Below are 18,994 nucleotides of genomic sequence, written 5' to 3' on the forward strand. Positions count from 1 at the left end.
AATATATGCAAAATAAGTCTTCTTCACAATTATAAAAAATACTTATAGCCATGTTGATTAAACCAACTATGCACTGACACATTGTAAAGACACATTCACTGCACATAATTCAAAATCTAAGGTGTGGATGAAACACAAACCAAATTTGGTCACTCTGGAAATTGATGTAGAGTAAAGCTTTGGTCCTACTGCCACACATATTGCGCTGTAATGTTAACCATTCTTCTTCAAGATTATTACTTGGAGAATCTTTTCACGTTTAAACCATCACCACCGTATCTGGTTAGCTGAAGTCATCTTAAATTGTATGGATGAAGGTTAATGACACGTTTCTTTGATTTTTGTGATAAATTTTAAAGAAACAGAGTGTTATTCATACCAGAGGTATATTACATCTCCCTGCTTAGGATTTACCTTACTGTCCTTTACTCCATGACAAATGTATTGACCATGAAATCACTGTGCTAAGGAAATGATATGTACACATTTGGGTTTTTTTCTCTTGTGAGTGTGAATTTCATAGGGCCTGCACAAGGCATTCAATGATTCCGTCAAGCCACATTCCAGATGCTCAAAGAGTATCTGTGATATTGAGATGAATATCATATATATATATATATATATATATATATATATATATATATATACATACATACATACATACATATATATATATATATACATATACATATATATATATATATATACATACATATATACATATATATAAATGTATGTCATCTTTTTAAACTCGGGTAAATATACACACACAAAGACAAGCATGTGTATTTGTGGGACGGGAAGGTGAAAGTGGACAATACAGTAAAGGCGGTAGGCTGATCGGTCAAATAGCTGAGTAGCATTTTGTGCTCATTCTGAAAGAAGGCGAGGACGACAACGATGATGATGACGACGACGATGATGATGGTGATGAGGATGAAGGCAAAATATCAGTCTTAGGCAGATGCAGCTGTTTCTGTCTTTTTTTAAAAAGAATCTTTAAATCCCCTTTGCTTCGTTCTCTCATCCGGAAGTTTAAAAAAAAATCCTCTGGGGCTGTGGTTACCATGGCAATCAGTCTCCCTCCATCACAAGTTTCTTTATCCGTTCTAGTTCCACCTGCATCATCATCCGGTGCTTCTTCTCCTCATCCACCTCAGTCATCAACTTCTTCACCTCCTTCTTGAACTCGCTTTTCATCGCCGCTATCATGTCATGCAGACCTACAAAGCGGGGGAAAGAGACGAGTGAAGTTAGGAGCACAACTATGCCGCATCTGACATTTTCTACTTTCATGTTACAATGGTATTTCATTTTCCTGTTTTTCATGCATTCACACGACTGAATCCACACACATACACAGATATAAAATACACACGAAGAAACAAGGACACAAATGAGTCGGTAGGGAGTTTTAGATTTGCGACGCAGACGTTTCAGATGATGATTGCACTGGTTGTTCTCCTCTCTCCCTGTGTCGCGTAGCAAAGTAGCTTTAGATTATGTGAAGACTCAACTTGTACAAAGTAAAATGGCACCACCTTACGATCAGTGCATCAAGTAGCTCTCTGTGATGTGAATTGAGCGGACATAAAAACAGCCGAGAACGTGTAGTAAAAACTCAGATGATGCAAGCTATAAATAGATCGATTTTGATATACAATTCTGCGCATGCGCCGAACATGTTTTTTTTTCTCTCTGAATGGCTGTGTCGCAAAAAATCTGAAGCTCCCTAATACTTTGGTGGGAAAAGCAAATGCGATCAGGGGTCTATAATAAAGCTTACCCATGGTATAATTAAAATCTACCAGAGACAAGGATGTTCATTACAGACAGGAGAGGATATACAATGTATATAGGCATCAGCATAATGTCAATAATTGCAAATTTTTTTGATAAACTAAATTCACTGTGATTTGTTACTGCATCACTGAATTTATACACCTACAGATGCTGATGTACCACCCAAAACAAAATATTTCAAAACACTCTGATCCATCCAAAGTATCATGATGTAATCTATGCATTCTAGGTCATATGCTAAACCACATCCACACAATGTATGTCGGTTGATCACTGACCATGATGCCACAAACTTGTAGGGATTTGTAAAGAATATACAAACAAATGACCAAGGGAAGCAGCTTATTTACAAAATCGAGTACTCAATGAGAATAATATTCAATTGAATATTGATGAACAGTACAATGTGAGGCACTCTTGCAAAATGACTTCCCATAAATAACAACTTGCCACAATGGCAGTTGCCATGGCAACAGCTATGAGGCCTCAGTGCTGATGGAAGTTGCTATGGAAGCTGTTTGGAACAATGGATATGCACAGTTAGGCATCTTGTGCACTAGGACCCTGTGCATTCCGCTCACCTGTTCACCAGAGGTAAGGGTATCATTTTCAGCACAAGGCCAAACTGATAATCGTTCTTGATGCTCCAACAAACACACAAACAGACAGACAGAGAGATAGACACATGCAAACACACGGGCACACACCTTTGATTTCTTTCTTCAAGTCCTGCACAAGTTCTGCCGTCCCTGCACTGTCGCCCGAGGGCCTTGCCTCCGCCAAGCTTGCTACTCCTGTTGCCGCCGCCGCCGCCGCCGCTGTGGGGTCTGCCGTGCTGATGGGGGCGGGCCTGGGCGGGGCACCGCTGGTGTCTGGCTTGGATGCCACGGATGTGGTGGATGAGGAAGCCACAGAGGGCATGGGTGTGGTCTTGGGCCTACCCGGAGGGGCGCTTCCATTCTCAACAGACTGCCATGGGTAAGGACATTGATGAAATAGATGATGACATGATGGAATCGGTGATATGTTTGGGACATACACCACAGAAAGAAATATACCTATATACTCTTTGACATACATAGATATATTAGCATAATTCATGGGAAGCGGACGGATGGTTTTTTTAACTGATGTAGATATATATTATATATCTTCAAATAACTTTGGTGTGCTAAATGATCTCTTCAAATCAGGAAATTTTGTCAACTGAATTGCTTTGTAGTTTTTCTGTACACGCAAAAGAGGGGTGACTTTGACTTAATGATAATCTGCAAGCATTCTTTTAAAATACGAGGCATCTGTTTGGTGTGCCCTTTATCATTCTAATGATTACAAAGTGAAAAATGGCTATGGCTTCAGGGTAGATGGTATGAAATAAGCAGAAATTTACCTGTGTCCAGCCTTACCATCTAATATATCTACTATAAAATATGAAACTTGAGGTATGGTATACACAAAAAATGAATGATTCTAAACTATTCTGTAAAGTACTCACTTTCCCTGTCTGGATTTCACGTACCAGTCAAGATTACTATGTGATAAAGATCGCAGATCTAAGAAATTTGGGCCGACAGCACTGTCTTTAATGGCACTAAACTATTTCTGCTGATCCTCGCAAAAACCTGAAGATATTTGACTGATTCATAATGCTATCCAAATGGAAAGATTCACAGCTGATGATTTGTCTCAAATTATGGATCCCACGGCAAGTCATTCTGAACAATCTTTTCGTATATTTCCAAACACCTGCCCGATACCATCTTCTGGAAAATAATTCCACTGCTTCATAGGAAGAGATTGCAAACTAATACCTTTCTGTTTTTGGTCCCATACTGTACTGCTTTCAAAGTCAGTAAGTTTACCTGACTAAACTCTTGATATGGTCTAAAAATCACATATCAGTTTTTGGGAGGAGGGGTTTTGTAGAGCTATTGAGACTTTGCGTTTCTGGAGAGAAATTAGAAAGCAAAATATACAGCAAATGAAAGCCATAAAAAATTGCTAGTTCCTGGTTAAAGTTTTATCACAAGGTGAGTTTAACATTGCATTTTCTTTTTTTGACCCATGTCTTTGTTTTTGACTGTTAAGAAAGATCGGTGTTATAATTTCTTTTTGTAATAACAAGCGTCAAAATAATGATTATGATTTTTATTTCAATCTCTTTGTTTTTACTTCCATTTATGGCATAATGCAGACACTATGAAATGCATTGGTGGTGGCATGGAAAAGCAAGAATGATACTCAACCTGCGCCCAGAGATTTTCTTTTCTTTTCTAATCAAAGGTTGACAAATGAACACACACGAAAACATACATACACACACAGACAGACAGACAGACAGACACACACACACACACAAAATAAGAAGCAGGGAAATAATTATAAATGCCAGCAACGGGCCACAGTGTAAATAAATTGTGCCCGCAAAAGACTACTCTTACTTTGTTCCTTTCCTCAGTTTCAATTTGAAGTGCTCATGTTACTACATGTACTCCTACCACTGCCACTACTAATAGTAATATAAATAGTCATGGCTTTAATAATAATGATAAAAATAATGATGATGATGATGATAATAATAATAATAATAATAATAATAATAATAATAATAATAACAATTAATAACAACAATAACAATTACAATAATAATAATAACACTAATAATAATAATAATAAAAACAATATCAGTAATAATACTATAATAACAATACTACTACTACTACTAATAACAATAATGATGATAATAATGATAATATTAATAATCACGATCATTTTTATTATAATTATCATCATTATCATTATTATTAGTTTCATTCTTATAAAATCAAGAAAACAAAATACTTCTTCGAATGCCATGTCTTGGGCTTATGAACTCTCCCTATCAACAAATCATATCAAGACTCAATTGGCAAATTGGCAAACCTGACGTATAACAAGACAAGACTAAGTTTGCTTTAAATATCATTTCAGCTTCCCTGGGATGATCCAAGTAATATGTACATCATATGACTGAATTGTGCACCTATGCCCAGATGGAAAAAAAAAAAAAAACTGGCATATTCAAAGTTCTGTTCTAGTGGGCACAGCGGAAAAAAAACCAAACAAACCAAAAAGCAACAAACCCCAACAAACCCCAAAACAACAAAAAGTACCCACACATGACACAAACACATGCATTGGGCAAACCAAGAAACATACCACTTAAGTAAACAACATACTGAAACACACAATGCACTGACATGAGTTTCCCAAACAGTTAATGCACCAAGATGCAAGTCCTATTCTCACGCAGTACTTAAGGGGAAGTTTCGTCCCGATGATGTGCACAGACTCACTGAATGCAGAAAGACTTGTGAAACACTGAGGTGAAGGTTTTTAAGAGAAAAATCGACAGTCCATCCAAGAGTTCTGAATGGTTTTAGTTCTTGCTCTTCCTAGTAATACCTTCTCTTTAATGAGATCAATCACACAAGATAGAGATAACATGATATGGATTTCACAAATTATTTCATATTCAACGAAAAGGACACAGTCCTTTAATGCGTCAGTGAGATAAGGTCACATCTGCCTTGACTTGTGGGGGAGCATGGTGAAGGTTTTTTTTTAAATTTGTGTGAAGTTCTTTTCATATTTTCTTAGTATTGTGATACATAACTGTGACAGGGAAAATGTGAAGTTCAGTTCCTGTCTGTAGAGGGCGCCACATGGGATTGAGCAAAAATTGTAGCCAACATATTGTGACTGTTCAAAAAGTTAATCTATCTTTTTTTTTCTTTTTTTTTAGTGGGTGCTTCACTAATCTTTATGCATTCACTGAATTTGCATACATGTTTGGAAACTTCCCTTCTCATAGCACATGTGATGTTATTTCACACGCAATCACAACACAAAATGATGTTAAATTCTGACACCTTTAAACAACAGACACACACAGAGAAGGAGATTTTCCCCCAAAAAATTTCCTCTCTCGGTTAATTGCAATCTTAAAAAACACAACAGGAATCAGTTAACAAAGGAAAAAGATAGAAGGAAAAAGGAAGTCAAAAAGCTGAAGTAATGTTAACTGCGAATTGCAAACAGATTTGTGTCAAAATTCCCTCTCAGCCCCAGCACTACAGAGTGAGGTTTGAAATCACCTTTCACAAAAATATTCTAGTGTCTTTAAAGGTCAGTGTCCCAAAGGATGTGACCGTCTTTTCTTCTCCTTTAAGTTGGAATTCTCTCTTCAAAGGAGACTGGTATGATGTTGAGCCATCAATCAAACTTTTCTTCTTTTTTTTTACAGTCAGTGGTTCATGAGTAGGAGCTCAACAATGACCCTTGATCCTTTTTTTAGACATTTTCTTTTCTTTTCTTTTTTTATTTGGCAGGTGCAATTCCACAGTTCAAAGGTAAGTGGATTTATGCTAGTACATTGTACATTTACAATATGAAAATATACGTAGCAAAATTCAGATGTCATTGTACTATCAAAAAAGTAGCACAGTGATGTATAGGTATTTGGTTGGCTTGTAAAAATTCAAAGCTACTAACCCTTGTTGTGCCAAGGTCTTTAGGCAGTGTGTAAAATGCTATGGGATTTTTTTTTTTTTTTTTTTTGCCAATTAGCACTTATAGCACACAAAAGTTAATAAAGGAATAAATGGCAAATGATTACTGTACAAGTGGAAATTTTCGAGCATTTGGTGCAACCAGAAATCAGCACGAATATTTTTGCATGTCATATGTTCCCCTAATACATGTCTTGATTCTGCGGAATCAAAAACACACGAAATTCATCTCACCCGGCCAAGTGCGAAAAATTACTCGCCCAAAAGTAACCACTTTTACGGTACATGTATATCATTGTACAATGTACTTGCTTCAGATCTCATTCTGTAGTGCTGATTAAAAAAAACAAAAAACAAGGCAAAATAAAATTGGTTAAAAGAAGGCACATCCAAAGAACTCTGCCTTCTCTTAAAGCGCCCAATCACCTGCAAGCCACCAGCATGACTGACGTTTGCTTTCTGGTTGCGGTTTTTCAACTCTGTCTTCCAAGGAGGCTCGTTGCTAGGCGCCGGCTCTTTGGAAGCAGAGATGGAAGAGGAAGAAGGGGCGTGGTCGGAATGGCGGGGCGGGGGATGGTCCGGGGGCTGGGGTTTCGAGTGGGGGATCGTGACCGGGGGGTGCGTTTGGGTCGGGGACTTTGAAGGCGGGGTCACGTCGTGGGTTTTGAGGGGGCTGTCGGTCTGGGCTGGGATGGAGGCGAGGGGCGTGTGGTTCTGGAGAAGCTTTTTATGCTTAGAGCGGGGCAGTATGGGAGGGGTGTCCGACGGGGGAGCGCTGTCCACGCTCTGTGGAGAAGGGCAAGATTTGGGGAAGGTTACTGGAAACATCTATGTGAGCATGAGCGCCAGCTTGGCTTGAGAAGAAGAAAAGAGGGGGGTTAGTGAACATCAGAACAGTCTGCAATTTGGAACCATACTCCCATACTGAAGTACCATTTGATTGCTGTACCACATTTTCATTACATTTCATGAAGCGACAGTTTCATTTAAAATTTGTGGCGATTCACTGCTTTGCTTAATTTTTGTTTTTTTAGAGCAGTTGATAGTGGTTGTCATGTAATCTTGTCCTTTCAAACACAAGTCAGTTAGGTTGACCCAAAAGACATATCATACTCCATGACTGTCTAAACAGCTGTCTGACCAGTTACAATGTACTATGAGCTGTTCACCTTGAAGAAAATATGCAGCCTCAGATTTCAAATGAAAGTGCATATACACTATAGTTGTGTCAGCCACACAGTCTGGATTAACAGTTCCAAATTACAAACTGATTTTTCATAATATTGAATTTACACAGTGTATGCTTTTCATATCTATCTAGATATGCCATCAACACAGAACATGAAAAAGATTTCTGCCCTATTGTATAAATATGATGTCGGGTTAGAGTGTTAGATATACCATCCCATGTATTCCGAGTCATCAAAACATCAGTTGTGCATCCAAACAAAAGCGGCTATCTCAAGAAATCTAGCTACCATGCTCTCATGCATAACAAAAAATTCCATGCAAAAGACATGACACATATACATACAAAGCATTTTATGTATGCACAATTCAGAAATGCTTGACAAAAAACAAACAAACAAACAAACACATGCAAAAATGCTTCTAGCTTTCCATGCACACAATTCTTCATAGCACAGACAAAAGAGTCTCCATACATGATGGCAGTCAATAAAATCAGATAAATCAGATAACAAGATTGAATTCTCTGCCTTAGTAGAGTGCAAACACAACATGTGAAATAAACAAAAAGAAAAAAATGATACGGCTGTAGTATTGCTTTCTATTCTTATTTGTGTGTGTGCGTGTGTTCACAATCAAATGTGGGGCATGCTTGCCTGCCTGTGATACTTTGATAGATAGTATATAGATAAATAAAGAGGTAAAACAACTACAGAAACAGAGAAACTATTTAATGTTTTTTAAACCTACCACACTAAAAGATTTATCTATCATTTATGATTTTTTTGAATGCAAATTAAGCTTTTTACTTGGTCCTGTGTCTTTTTTTCTTTTCTTTTTGCAAATGCACACAAGCATGGGAAGAACAGATTGATTCGCAAAGATCGGTTGCTTTCGAGGAAGAAATATTTGAATAGACTATGCACTTTGCTGATGCTTTTTGAAGATTGCAGGTCACAAGTGATAAAGTATGGTGGTGACATTACAGCAATGACAGTGCAAAGATTTCACAATCATAAATCAATTTCAAAACCCGGCTGAAGTTGACTTTCTTCTTTCTTTTTTCTCAGCGGCTGCCAAAAGAGAGATCTGCAGGTGTTCAGTATGAACATCCAATGCAGCATCTTTTATATAGTATGAGGTGAAGAGAGGAAAAAATTGCATCCTGGATGATAATAATTTGCCATCATTTTCTTCTTCTGTGATGTTGAGAAAAGATTGATTCTATTAAAGCCATTAGAACCTGTGCTCTATTCCAAGGATGCCAACATTCAAACATCAAAATTGGGGAGGTTCTAAAGAGTTGACAGAAAGCTATTTGTGTGCTATATCTACTGTAAAAATAGAACTGTTCATGTGTATCTTAATTTCATGAATTTCGTGAGAGCCAAGATTTGCCAAATTAAAATGCATGTGAAAATTTTTGTCTACACTACAGTGCATTGGATACCAGGGGCAATTCATAAAAGTCTCATTTTGTGAAAAAGGTTGTCGGATCCAACTCCCCAACATTTCATGCTGCAAAATACCGGTATTTCTTGCTTTACAATACTTTTATACTCTTTTGTCAGGGCAGGAAAAATAGTTAACTTTTCAGGAAGTTGGATTATTCCATGCAAAAATCTGTGGGGTAGCCCTAAGAGAGTCCTAGGAAAGAAAGGACTACATATCTACACACACTCACACACATACCCACACTCTTACTCACACAAAAACCACAAATATCTAGATCGCCTTTCAACGCAGTGCATGTGAAAGAATGTTGGAGCTTCAAGAAAGCTGTGGACACATACATTAGGAAATGGACACTGTAAGAGTGCTTGATGTCAGACAGACAGTAGGTTTTGATAGCTTCCCCGTGATTTGATTTCATCACCTTGTCCTGAGACGGCAGCTGAATGGGCGGTTTACGCAGGGACTTTTTGATGTCCCGACTCCAGGGGGGAGGTTTTGCGGGCTCGTCGGGTTGGGGGGAGGTGGCGGTGGCAGTGGCGGGGCCGGGGCCGGGGCCATCGACGGCATCGCCCCATGTTGGCGATGAGTTGGCCAGGGGTGAGGGACCTAGGGGCGTGGACATCTGTGTGAGTGTGTGTGTGTGTGTGTGCAGTATGTGTGTGTATTTGAGAGGGGGGTAAGATTTAGTGGAGGGAGGGGTTAGGTTGGCAGTGTTGGGTATGATCAGGGGGGGGGGGGGGTTGCAGATGGGTGTTTTGTCACATGTAATGAGTACAGCATTGGAGCATGATCATGTTAGTTTCGATAGTGGGGGGGGGGGGGGGGTAATGGGTGAGTGGCATTTTATAGTTGAGTTTGATGAGTGATGAGATTAAGTTTTGATCCATTGTTGCCAGGTGGTAGAAGGTAGTAATGTGATAACAAAAGTTAAGAAATTATATTAAACACAGGATTACCATTTGATGTTGTGAGATATCAGCACAAAGATGATATTTTAAATAAGCAACATTCCAATAAGCAAGATTCCAGATGGAAAACAAGGGGTAATTTTTAGGGTAGCCCAACAGCAAAGCGATAACACAAGGAGAGGAATGTAAATACACAGACACATTTTGAGATATATCATCAGTTTTAAAGGATACATGGAACACAAATAGATTGCAGTTTACAATCATCACACATCAGAACACAGTATGGTATTCAATGTTATGATTAAAAGGGAATGTTCATGCCAATTTATTTTTCAGAAATGTGTCAGTCGTTAGTTTGGAAGATGGGTTATTCAAACATGGTTTTGAAATGAAATTGGATGGAAATCAGTCCAGATGGGCACAAAAAAGGGGTGGGGAATAAAAGGGGGAGAGCAAAACAAAATATAAATGATACTTCTGCAAGCAAAACCATAGCAAATAAATCAACGCATTAGCATAAAATGCATGCAAAACAGTAACACGCTGTATTAACTTGCCAAAAATAAGGCACAATATGCAATTAGAGCTACAATTATAGGGTGTAAATGAACACGACTTGGAATCTGAATTCAGCTGTGAAGGACTGCATTTGTAAACTGCTGCCCCTAAGTCTTCTGTTGAATACAATGAAATAAGTAGCCACTTTGCTATTTCTCTAGTAAAATAAGATGATTCATGTTTTGTATTGCATTTCTGTAGTTTTTTTTTTTTGTGGCTACCACTCTTGAATAGGAAAATATGCCCTGTGAGCTATTTTGAAATTTAACATTTTTTTTTTTTCGGACAAATCAATTATTATCTACAAATTTGGATAATGTACTCATAAAACAAAAACCTAACTTGTGCTGAGGAGACAGTCGGTAATTCTAATAGTCAATTTATTATTTCAACAAGTCATGGAGAACTCTGAATAACATGGTCACATGCATAATTCCAATTCTCACAAAAGAATTTGTATCTAATTTTGGTCTTGTTTTTAAAGACTCTTCAAACTGATACTCAAATGCCAATGGCAAATTTGAACACATTAAACTACAACCACAGATCAGAAAATGGAAGATACATGTATACTACAACAACAAAAAGATATCGACTGTTCCACTGTGCATACATTCATGCACTATATAAAAGCACATTACCTGGAATATCAATAACAATAAACAATATGCACTGTACTATCATGAACCATAACACTAAATGCCTGCTTAGTATACCAGGGCCCTGTTTTATCAAGATAAAGTTAACTTTATCCAACTTGAAGTCCGCTATAACTTTAAATCAACTGCAAGTTTCCGTTTTACGAAGAGACTTAACAGTCGATTATAGTTATAAGTGATCACCATGACTTAATTATTGATTTAGTCAAAACAAAAACACGGGACGAGGCTGGTTTCCGGTACTGTCTGCTTAAAAACAATACAATACTTTAAGCAAAACAAACAACACAAACATGATTGTTTGCCATGGCCACGGAAGCGTAGTCTGCTAGTGCGACGCAGTATTATTAGCGCTACAGCCGCTGAATTAGAAGTACATTGTATCTAAGTTGGCAACAGAACCGTAAAATACGCCGTTTTGCGTTGTATTGAAGAAAGTAGGTCGATAGATCTAATAGCACATCTCGAGCTCAACGAAAATCTGCGTACGCGCGTACCGTAAAGATTCCGCACACTACGTAGGGATTAATTAAACACTCAATCAAGTATTCATTGACAAGGATCTAAACGTACAGTAACTGACTGTCCAAGGTGAAGGTCATGTAGGCCTATATCTATGCATTGTTTCAAGTCTTAATTCAATAGGCTGAAGTCCTGTGTGTTTACGTGTAGGATTATGGAAACTTGTGAGAGTGTGGTGACTACAGTAGCTTGTTTTTACCTCTACGGCGCAGATCGGCTTTGTAAAGGATAGATCGCGAGTCTACATCAACATGTCGAAATTCTAGACTCTAATAGACGTTCTAATCTGCGGTATGTGTTACGGTAAGTACAAACGACTCGCTGAACATTACTTAGGCCTAACGTAATAAGCCTATACTGGTTAGCCTAACTTAGATCTCAAGTTACTGTCGTACTCAGTGCTATAGAATTAAACTTCATTTTCTGTATAGGCCTACTAAACTGTTAATTAGTATCTATTGACGAACTAGCTCTACGTAGGCCTACGCACGTCAGGAATCACTGGTTTCCTCTCATATGAGTTCTTTGGCAAGATACGCATTGCACACAGACGCGGTTCCAGTTACAGTAACATACTCGGTTACTTGCCCTCGCTGGCGATGGCTTGATTGGCGGGCGGGCCGAGGCGCCGGGCGCACAGGCTGGGATTGAGACTGCTGTCTAGGGTGTTTGCGTGCAGCAGTCGCGTAAGCAATGCGTGCCGATCGTGAATTTCATGCAAGGAAAAGACCATAATTACATGAAAGAAACGCAACAAAATGTTAAAGAAAGGTGAGCAGTTAACAGACAAACATTTGTGACAAGACCCCAGCTAGACTAGGAAAGTGCGACAGTCATCTTTCTTCTGTAAATTATCTTACAATTGAGTCTACCGAGACTGTTTCTACTTAAAGTTGATATTTATCAACTGTTAAGTTAATCATGGATTTGGAGCGGTTGAGAAAACTTATATGTTGATCTTGGAGAAAGTTAAATTTTTTTCCAACTGTCGGTGTTTTGATAAAACGGACTTCAAGTTAACTTGGAAGTTAATCATAGATTAAGTGGACTTAGAGTTGATATGAGAAGTTAATCATGGATTATCTTGACTTAACGTTAAATTTATCTTTTGATAAAACAGGGCCCAGAACACATTCATATTAACCATTGGAATGATTTCTGTACAGGGGGTGCTGGCACTTTTTAAATTTTCTTTCCATATTTTTTTTTTTGGTTCTTTTTTGTTTTTACATGACATAACATTATATTGTAAATAAAGGACACTATTGGAATTGCAAGTACAACTGTACCTGTTGAAAAACTATATAGTACATACAGGTTGTATCACTGATGCCCCCCCCCCCCAAAAAAAAAAAAAATCAAATCAAATCAAATCAAATCCATTAGTAAGACAAGTAAATGTATGTGAAGCACACTGCTATTCATATATCATTTATTAGCTCAGGAAAATGGTCAGTATGGACAGTTCAAAAATCCACACACTGGGAGTCACTGACAGAACGGTGTGGAATGAATGCAATTTGGCATCTCCATGTCATTGATTAGTCAAAATATGAGATAATCAAAAGTTATAATATTTGAAGCAGGAAGACTTTAAAATCCTATGACCAACGTTGTATCACAAATTGCTGTGATTGCACAAATCCATACTGCAAGGTTCCAAATGCTGTTCTATAGTGTCATATGACACGGCACAATGCTACATGCATGTCCAATATGCACAGAAACATGCACACACATTTAATTGACTTGGAAGTTGAGTAAAATAAAAAATGGGGGGGGGGGGCAGGGAGGAAGACAGATTGGAAAGAGGGGTTGGTTGGTGGGAACTTACATTTGAGGCTGGCTGCACTCCCGGACCACCAACAGTAGAGGGCGGTCTCCTGTTACCCACAGCTTTTGGTCTTGAGAGGTTGAGGTGGGTGAGTTTCTCCGAGCTGGGCTTTATGTCGTCAAATGTGGCTTCTGGGTAAGACAGACAGTGGGGAAAGAGATATAGGATATTTGGTTGTTTATTTGCTTGTTCATTTGTCTGCTTTTGTTTTTTACTTTTTAAATTTTTTTGGGGTATAAAACATGATTGGATTGTGCATAATCATTAAAACTCTGCTAGATATTTACTATATTGTTGAATGGAAATTAGAATTATGACAGACTGTCTGTCTTCACGATAGCCATAGAGCCTTCCATGTCGTGTCATTTCAAATTGGACAACTATGGTATAGTGGAGAAGGCTCCCAACCCCCAAACCAAGACCCATACTTTGATTCCAGTGTGGAGATGATATCCACAGACAAGATATTGCATACACCAAATATTTCGCAAGGATATTATTTTCGGGAATTTAAAGAGTTGGATGCTAACTGCGAATTTAAAAACACGCAAAAATATCAACTCTCATCCCGACATGAATGCATACATTTCGCCGTTCAGTACTGTACTCCACAATCGCGAACTTCACCACTCCCAAAATTGTCGGGAAGTCCCGACTCGCGAAAAATCAGACTTGCTGAATATACGGCATATACAGTATTCTACCCAGTAAGCCTCTCCTAAAGGGCCATTCCACATCACGTTCATATTGACTTTAGTACGTAGAGCAAAATCTAATGAATTCTAAATGAGGTAAAAGTTGCACCAAAATTTGACATAAATTACAAACTTGAGGAATTTGAAAGTGGCACATACACTGTAGTTGTGCATCCCTTTGAATCTAACGTAACCCATACCTTTTGCGTCTGCTTTTCCTGCTTCCGTGCTGTCTTTGCTCGTGTCTAACGAGTCGGCGCTTTTGTTGTGGACTTTGGCGGCAGAGGGTTTTGAGAGCAGGGGAGGCCTCTTTGAGGGCGGTGGGAGGACCTGAGGGTAGGAGAGGAGAGATGCCGTTTCAGATGCTTGGCAAATATACCGTCTGTCCCAAAAAATGCAATGGGACCCTCCACAATGATAACTTTACTAATAGTGAATCAATCAATCTTGAACCTTGAACCTTGAAGTATCAATCCCTTTCAGCAGCTCCTTGGAACTATCCCGGGATGGTACAATTTCAATACAATTTCAGTGTATGATACTATAACTTATTACCCACATCTTTACAGACAATCACATTCAATGGGCTTCCATGGTCAAAGAGAAGTGAGGATTTTTGTAGAGCATGTCAGGAATCCCTTCCCTCCAAGTTCTGTCCAATGTGTTCACACATTAAGATGCAGTTCCAAGAGCATCCAAGTGCTGAACTTGGAAGAAACAGACCCACGACATGCTTTACTGCGATCCCCATTTCTCTGTGACCACTTAACCAAACTGAATGGGATTTTCTGTAAAATGTAGGTAAGATGTTAAATTATAAATAGCATTCAGACAGTTTAATCATATCGAAAGTTATCAATGTGGAAATCCTCTTGCAATTTTTTTTTTTTTTTTTGGACATTCGGTACTGGCATACCAATGTAGCATATAACAATGTAGTAACTACCTTGAGGGGAATATTTGAAAATATTAGATGGTCTACATAAATACTGATCAGTGATTAACCAAAATGCAATCACATGATTACTGCAGCAATAAACAAGGCAAGTGCCATAATGTGTCCTGCCCATTCGTGTACAAGAAATTGTGCCCGAATGGGATAGAACAGATAAAAAAAAGAGATATAACCGATAAAAAGGGATAAAAAAGGGTACAAATTTATGGCAAAAAAGAAATGTGCCATAAAATCTTAACATTGGGCACTTAAAGTTCGTTGACCCCTGCCTGTGACCTTTGACCTTGTGGTGACCATCCACTCCCCAAGAGACATCTACCATCCAAGTTTGGTCACAAACGGACCTATGGATCAAAAGTTATGACCCATAATAGAAAAGCGCCACAAAAACTAAACATTGGGCTCTAAAAGGTCGTTGACCCATGCTTGTGACCTTTGACCTTACCATGTGAGCTCCAACGGCACCATAACATGAATGTATTCCAAGTGCATCCATCACTCAAGTTTGATTGCCATTGTAGCAACATGTGCTGAATTACGTGCGATAAGAGAGTCTTGCAAGTAAACTTTAACGTATGACCCCAAATGACCTTTGACCTTATCATGTGACCTCTTATGGCACCATAACATGAAGGTACCCCCAGTGCATCTATGACCCAAGTTAGGTTGTAATCCAAGCAACTTATGTGAAGTTATTTGTCAAAAGAGAGTCTTGCAGGTAAACTTTAACATAGAAAAGAGTATTGCACCTCAAATGACCTTTGACATCATCACATGACCTTCGACAACACCATAACATGACCTCCGACAACACCATAACATGAAGATACCCCTAGTGCTTCTATTACCCAAGTGTGGCTGCCATTGCTGTAACAGTTCCCAAGTTATGCATCATAAGAGAGTCTTGCAGGTAAACTTTAACATTTGTGACGGACGACGGACGGACGACGGACGATGGACGGACGCCACTTGGATCCCTTAGTCTCGCCTTCACCTCCGGTGGGCGAGACAATAAAATTGTTATATTGCAAGTAGTGACAGCACATCAGATGATATAATTCCACTATTTAACTTGCTGCCAATGGGGCTAGAATGAAACCATTTGTATTTCTGTGGACCAAACAGTATAAAATATAATTATTGCCATCTCTATTATTGACAGTTGCTCCGGAGTTATGCTTTCTCCTTGAAACAATATTTTTCAGCGCTTTAGAAAGATATAAATCCAGCAGGGAGGTCAAGTGTGACATTACACCTCTAAAAAGACAATATAGGTGCATAATATTGCCCCAATGCAATCTGATCATGGAAATATACACCGCATGTATACAATACGTCACTCTTTGGTGTGAAAATGTTACTAAGGGAAACTTAAAGAACAACCTGGCTATGGGAGTCATGAAATGATACGAATGTTTCTCTCATACAATGCCTATGACATATTAAACTCCTTGTAATGGCACATGGTATGCTATAAAACATTTGAGGGCCAGCTGATTATGCCATAGCACATATTTCCCATAGACACCTGCCTGAGTATACTCAGGACTACATGTAGTCTTCAACAGATTTAGAGCTCAGGTGAAATGATTGGGCTAACCACAGACATGTTCAGCAGCAAAAATAATCGAATGCCACTCCTTTCATACGTCAACTCCACTGGCTGCCAGTCAAAGTAAGAATATCCTTCAACCTTCTCCTACTAGTATACTAAGTAGTCAACAATAAAGCTCCAGAGTATGTCGGGGAGTGTCTGGGACGCCACTCTCACTCTAGGCGCACTCGTCTCTCGTCATCTGTTACCTTCACTCCACCACGCACTAACAAACTAGCTGGCGATGTAGCTTTCTCCTCTACTGCTCCCAGACTATGGAATAAGCTCCCTCCTCTTCTGAAATCAAAACCAACACTCGATCACTTCAAACAAGATTTGAAGACCTACCTAGTTGTACATGTATTTTGATATTCCCATATGTGCACTGGACTTGTACTGTCACTGCCTGGTAATTTGTATATATTTATCTCCTATGTCGACTAGGGGTGACATGTCATAGCGCTTTGTATCCAGTGGAAAAGGCGCTCTAAAAATATCAACTATTATCATTATTAATATAGTTGTCAGGATGAAATGCACAGCATTCTATTCAGTACGGGAGGACAAATCTATGGGCCCTCACCTGCCGAGCCCCAGCTGGCACGTGCCTCTGCTGACCGTTGGTCGACGATTCCTTGCCCGCCGCCTTGGGCCCGTCCTGGGACGACTGCTTGGCTATCGATGACTTTGGCGGCACCGCCCCTTTCTGATCTCCGCTCATGGGTCTCGTGGGACCTGGCATGGTTCAAACCGATATTATAAAAACTCCAATTAATATCAAAGCAGTCGTGTGTATCTCTCCACGGTAATGCTTAATGAAATTAAAAAGGATTTGTGAGCTTCTCTTGTCACTTCTCACACACAGGCCTACACAAGAACAGAATGACTGACTTGGGGAAGAAGTATGTACTTGCAAATGGCAGTCGCCGTTTTATAAGACTCACAGTGCGTGAAGCAAAATATCACACAATACGCAGACCTAACAACTCCCATGTGGCTGCAATTACGATACTATAAATATTTGTATATATGCAGTATGTATATGATATTTGCATGACAAAATAGAAAAAGGAATGTATGGGATTAGTGAAAAATGTTGCAGTACTGTCTTACGTAGACTGATGTAGACCGAGTAAGTAGACTGAGTACATAAAAAGAGTATTTACACACACACACACACACACACACACACAAACAAACACACATACATACATATATAGCTTCTGATAAACAATATATACATTGTACACATATCGAGAGAAGAAATGGCGATAAAGTAGAGTCTGTATGGGCATTATTGCATTATCAATAAACACGACCTCTAGATTACATTATATATTCCATTTTATTTTAGAAGAATAAAATAAAATACAAAGAGAGCTTCAGACAGTTCTTCTTAAAAACAAGCATTTTCTCACAATTCACAGTTGAGGCACATGGAAATGTGCACAATGAAATCTACAGAAAAAAAAAAAAAAACGGTCAGCGGTAGCACTGATACCTTTGAATAACGATGAATAGAACAGTCAGTTTTGATGAGCAATATATCTTTTCCGAAGCCGTAAATTTCATTGACCACCACTGAAAAACATTATCTGGCAACCTGTTTTTGTTTGTTTTGTTTTTACATTGTGATATAAGCACACAAATGTAAGTTTCCCAAGTGCCACTTGAAGATTTATAGTCCGAGGGATACAAAATGTTTTCACTCTCAATTGCACCAAACGTATCGCTTTTCAGAGAAACTGCAAGTATACGAAAAGTCAGATTTCGCTGGCGGAGATGATACACCTTCCTGTGCACGCCGACAGCAGTGTTCAATTTCACATGGTAGCATCCTTATATCAATGCTCCATCATTCATTTCTGCACGTAGCTCTCTCGTGTTTAGTGAACAGCAGTCTTGGATCAAGCTGTGACATATGACTCTCTTGCTTGCTCCCTCTCTCTCTCTCTCTTCTCTCTCTCTCTCCTCTTTCTCTCCCTCTCTTTCTCTCGTTCTCTGTCCGTATCTCTCACGAGGTTTCAATGGGACCTCTAGATCTGCCAAACAGCAAACCCTGCAGAACTCTTGACTAATTCCAAGTAATCATGTCCTTCGACAAATGCCATGGAATGAATGCAATGTCTTACAAGCGATGCTCTATGATATCCATATACTTTTCCAGAGGGAAAATGGTAAACATCAAGCAAAAATTACAAATGAAGAAAAGGTTAGATGATTCCAGCACCATCCCTTCCCTGACACCCATCAAGTTAACAGAGCACCAT

At 38.9% G+C, this 18,994-nt stretch overlaps 1 protein-coding gene across 1 annotated transcript in view; it reads right to left on the reverse strand.

Moving 5' to 3' along the window:
• Positions 1 to 747: 747 nt before the first annotated feature.
• The window catches only part of LOC139735849 (SH3 domain-containing kinase-binding protein 1-like), a 98,741-nt gene continuing 80,494 nt past the window's right edge, over positions 748 to 18,994 (reverse strand). Inside the window, exons 10-15 of the mRNA XM_071646595.1 lie at positions 17,308 to 17,459; positions 14,376 to 14,505; positions 13,481 to 13,611; positions 6,780 to 7,139; positions 2,511 to 2,772; positions 748 to 1,223 (exon numbers count right to left, since the gene is read on the reverse strand). Coding sequence (XP_071502696.1) covers positions 1,075 to 1,223; positions 2,511 to 2,772; positions 6,780 to 7,139; positions 13,481 to 13,611; positions 14,376 to 14,505; positions 17,308 to 17,459 — 1,184 coding nt within the window. The 3' untranslated portion in view covers positions 748 to 1,074. The remainder of the gene's footprint in view (positions 1,224 to 2,510; positions 2,773 to 6,779; positions 7,140 to 13,480; positions 13,612 to 14,375; positions 14,506 to 17,307; positions 17,460 to 18,994) is intronic.

The sequence above is a fragment of the Diadema antillarum genome, unplaced genomic scaffold (assembly GCF_040938485.1).
Source record: "Diadema antillarum isolate AM-2024a unplaced genomic scaffold, OU_Dant_1.0 seq00000604_RagTag, whole genome shotgun sequence".
NCBI classification, from domain to species: Eukaryota; Metazoa; Echinodermata; class Echinoidea; order Diadematoida; family Diadematidae; genus Diadema; species Diadema antillarum.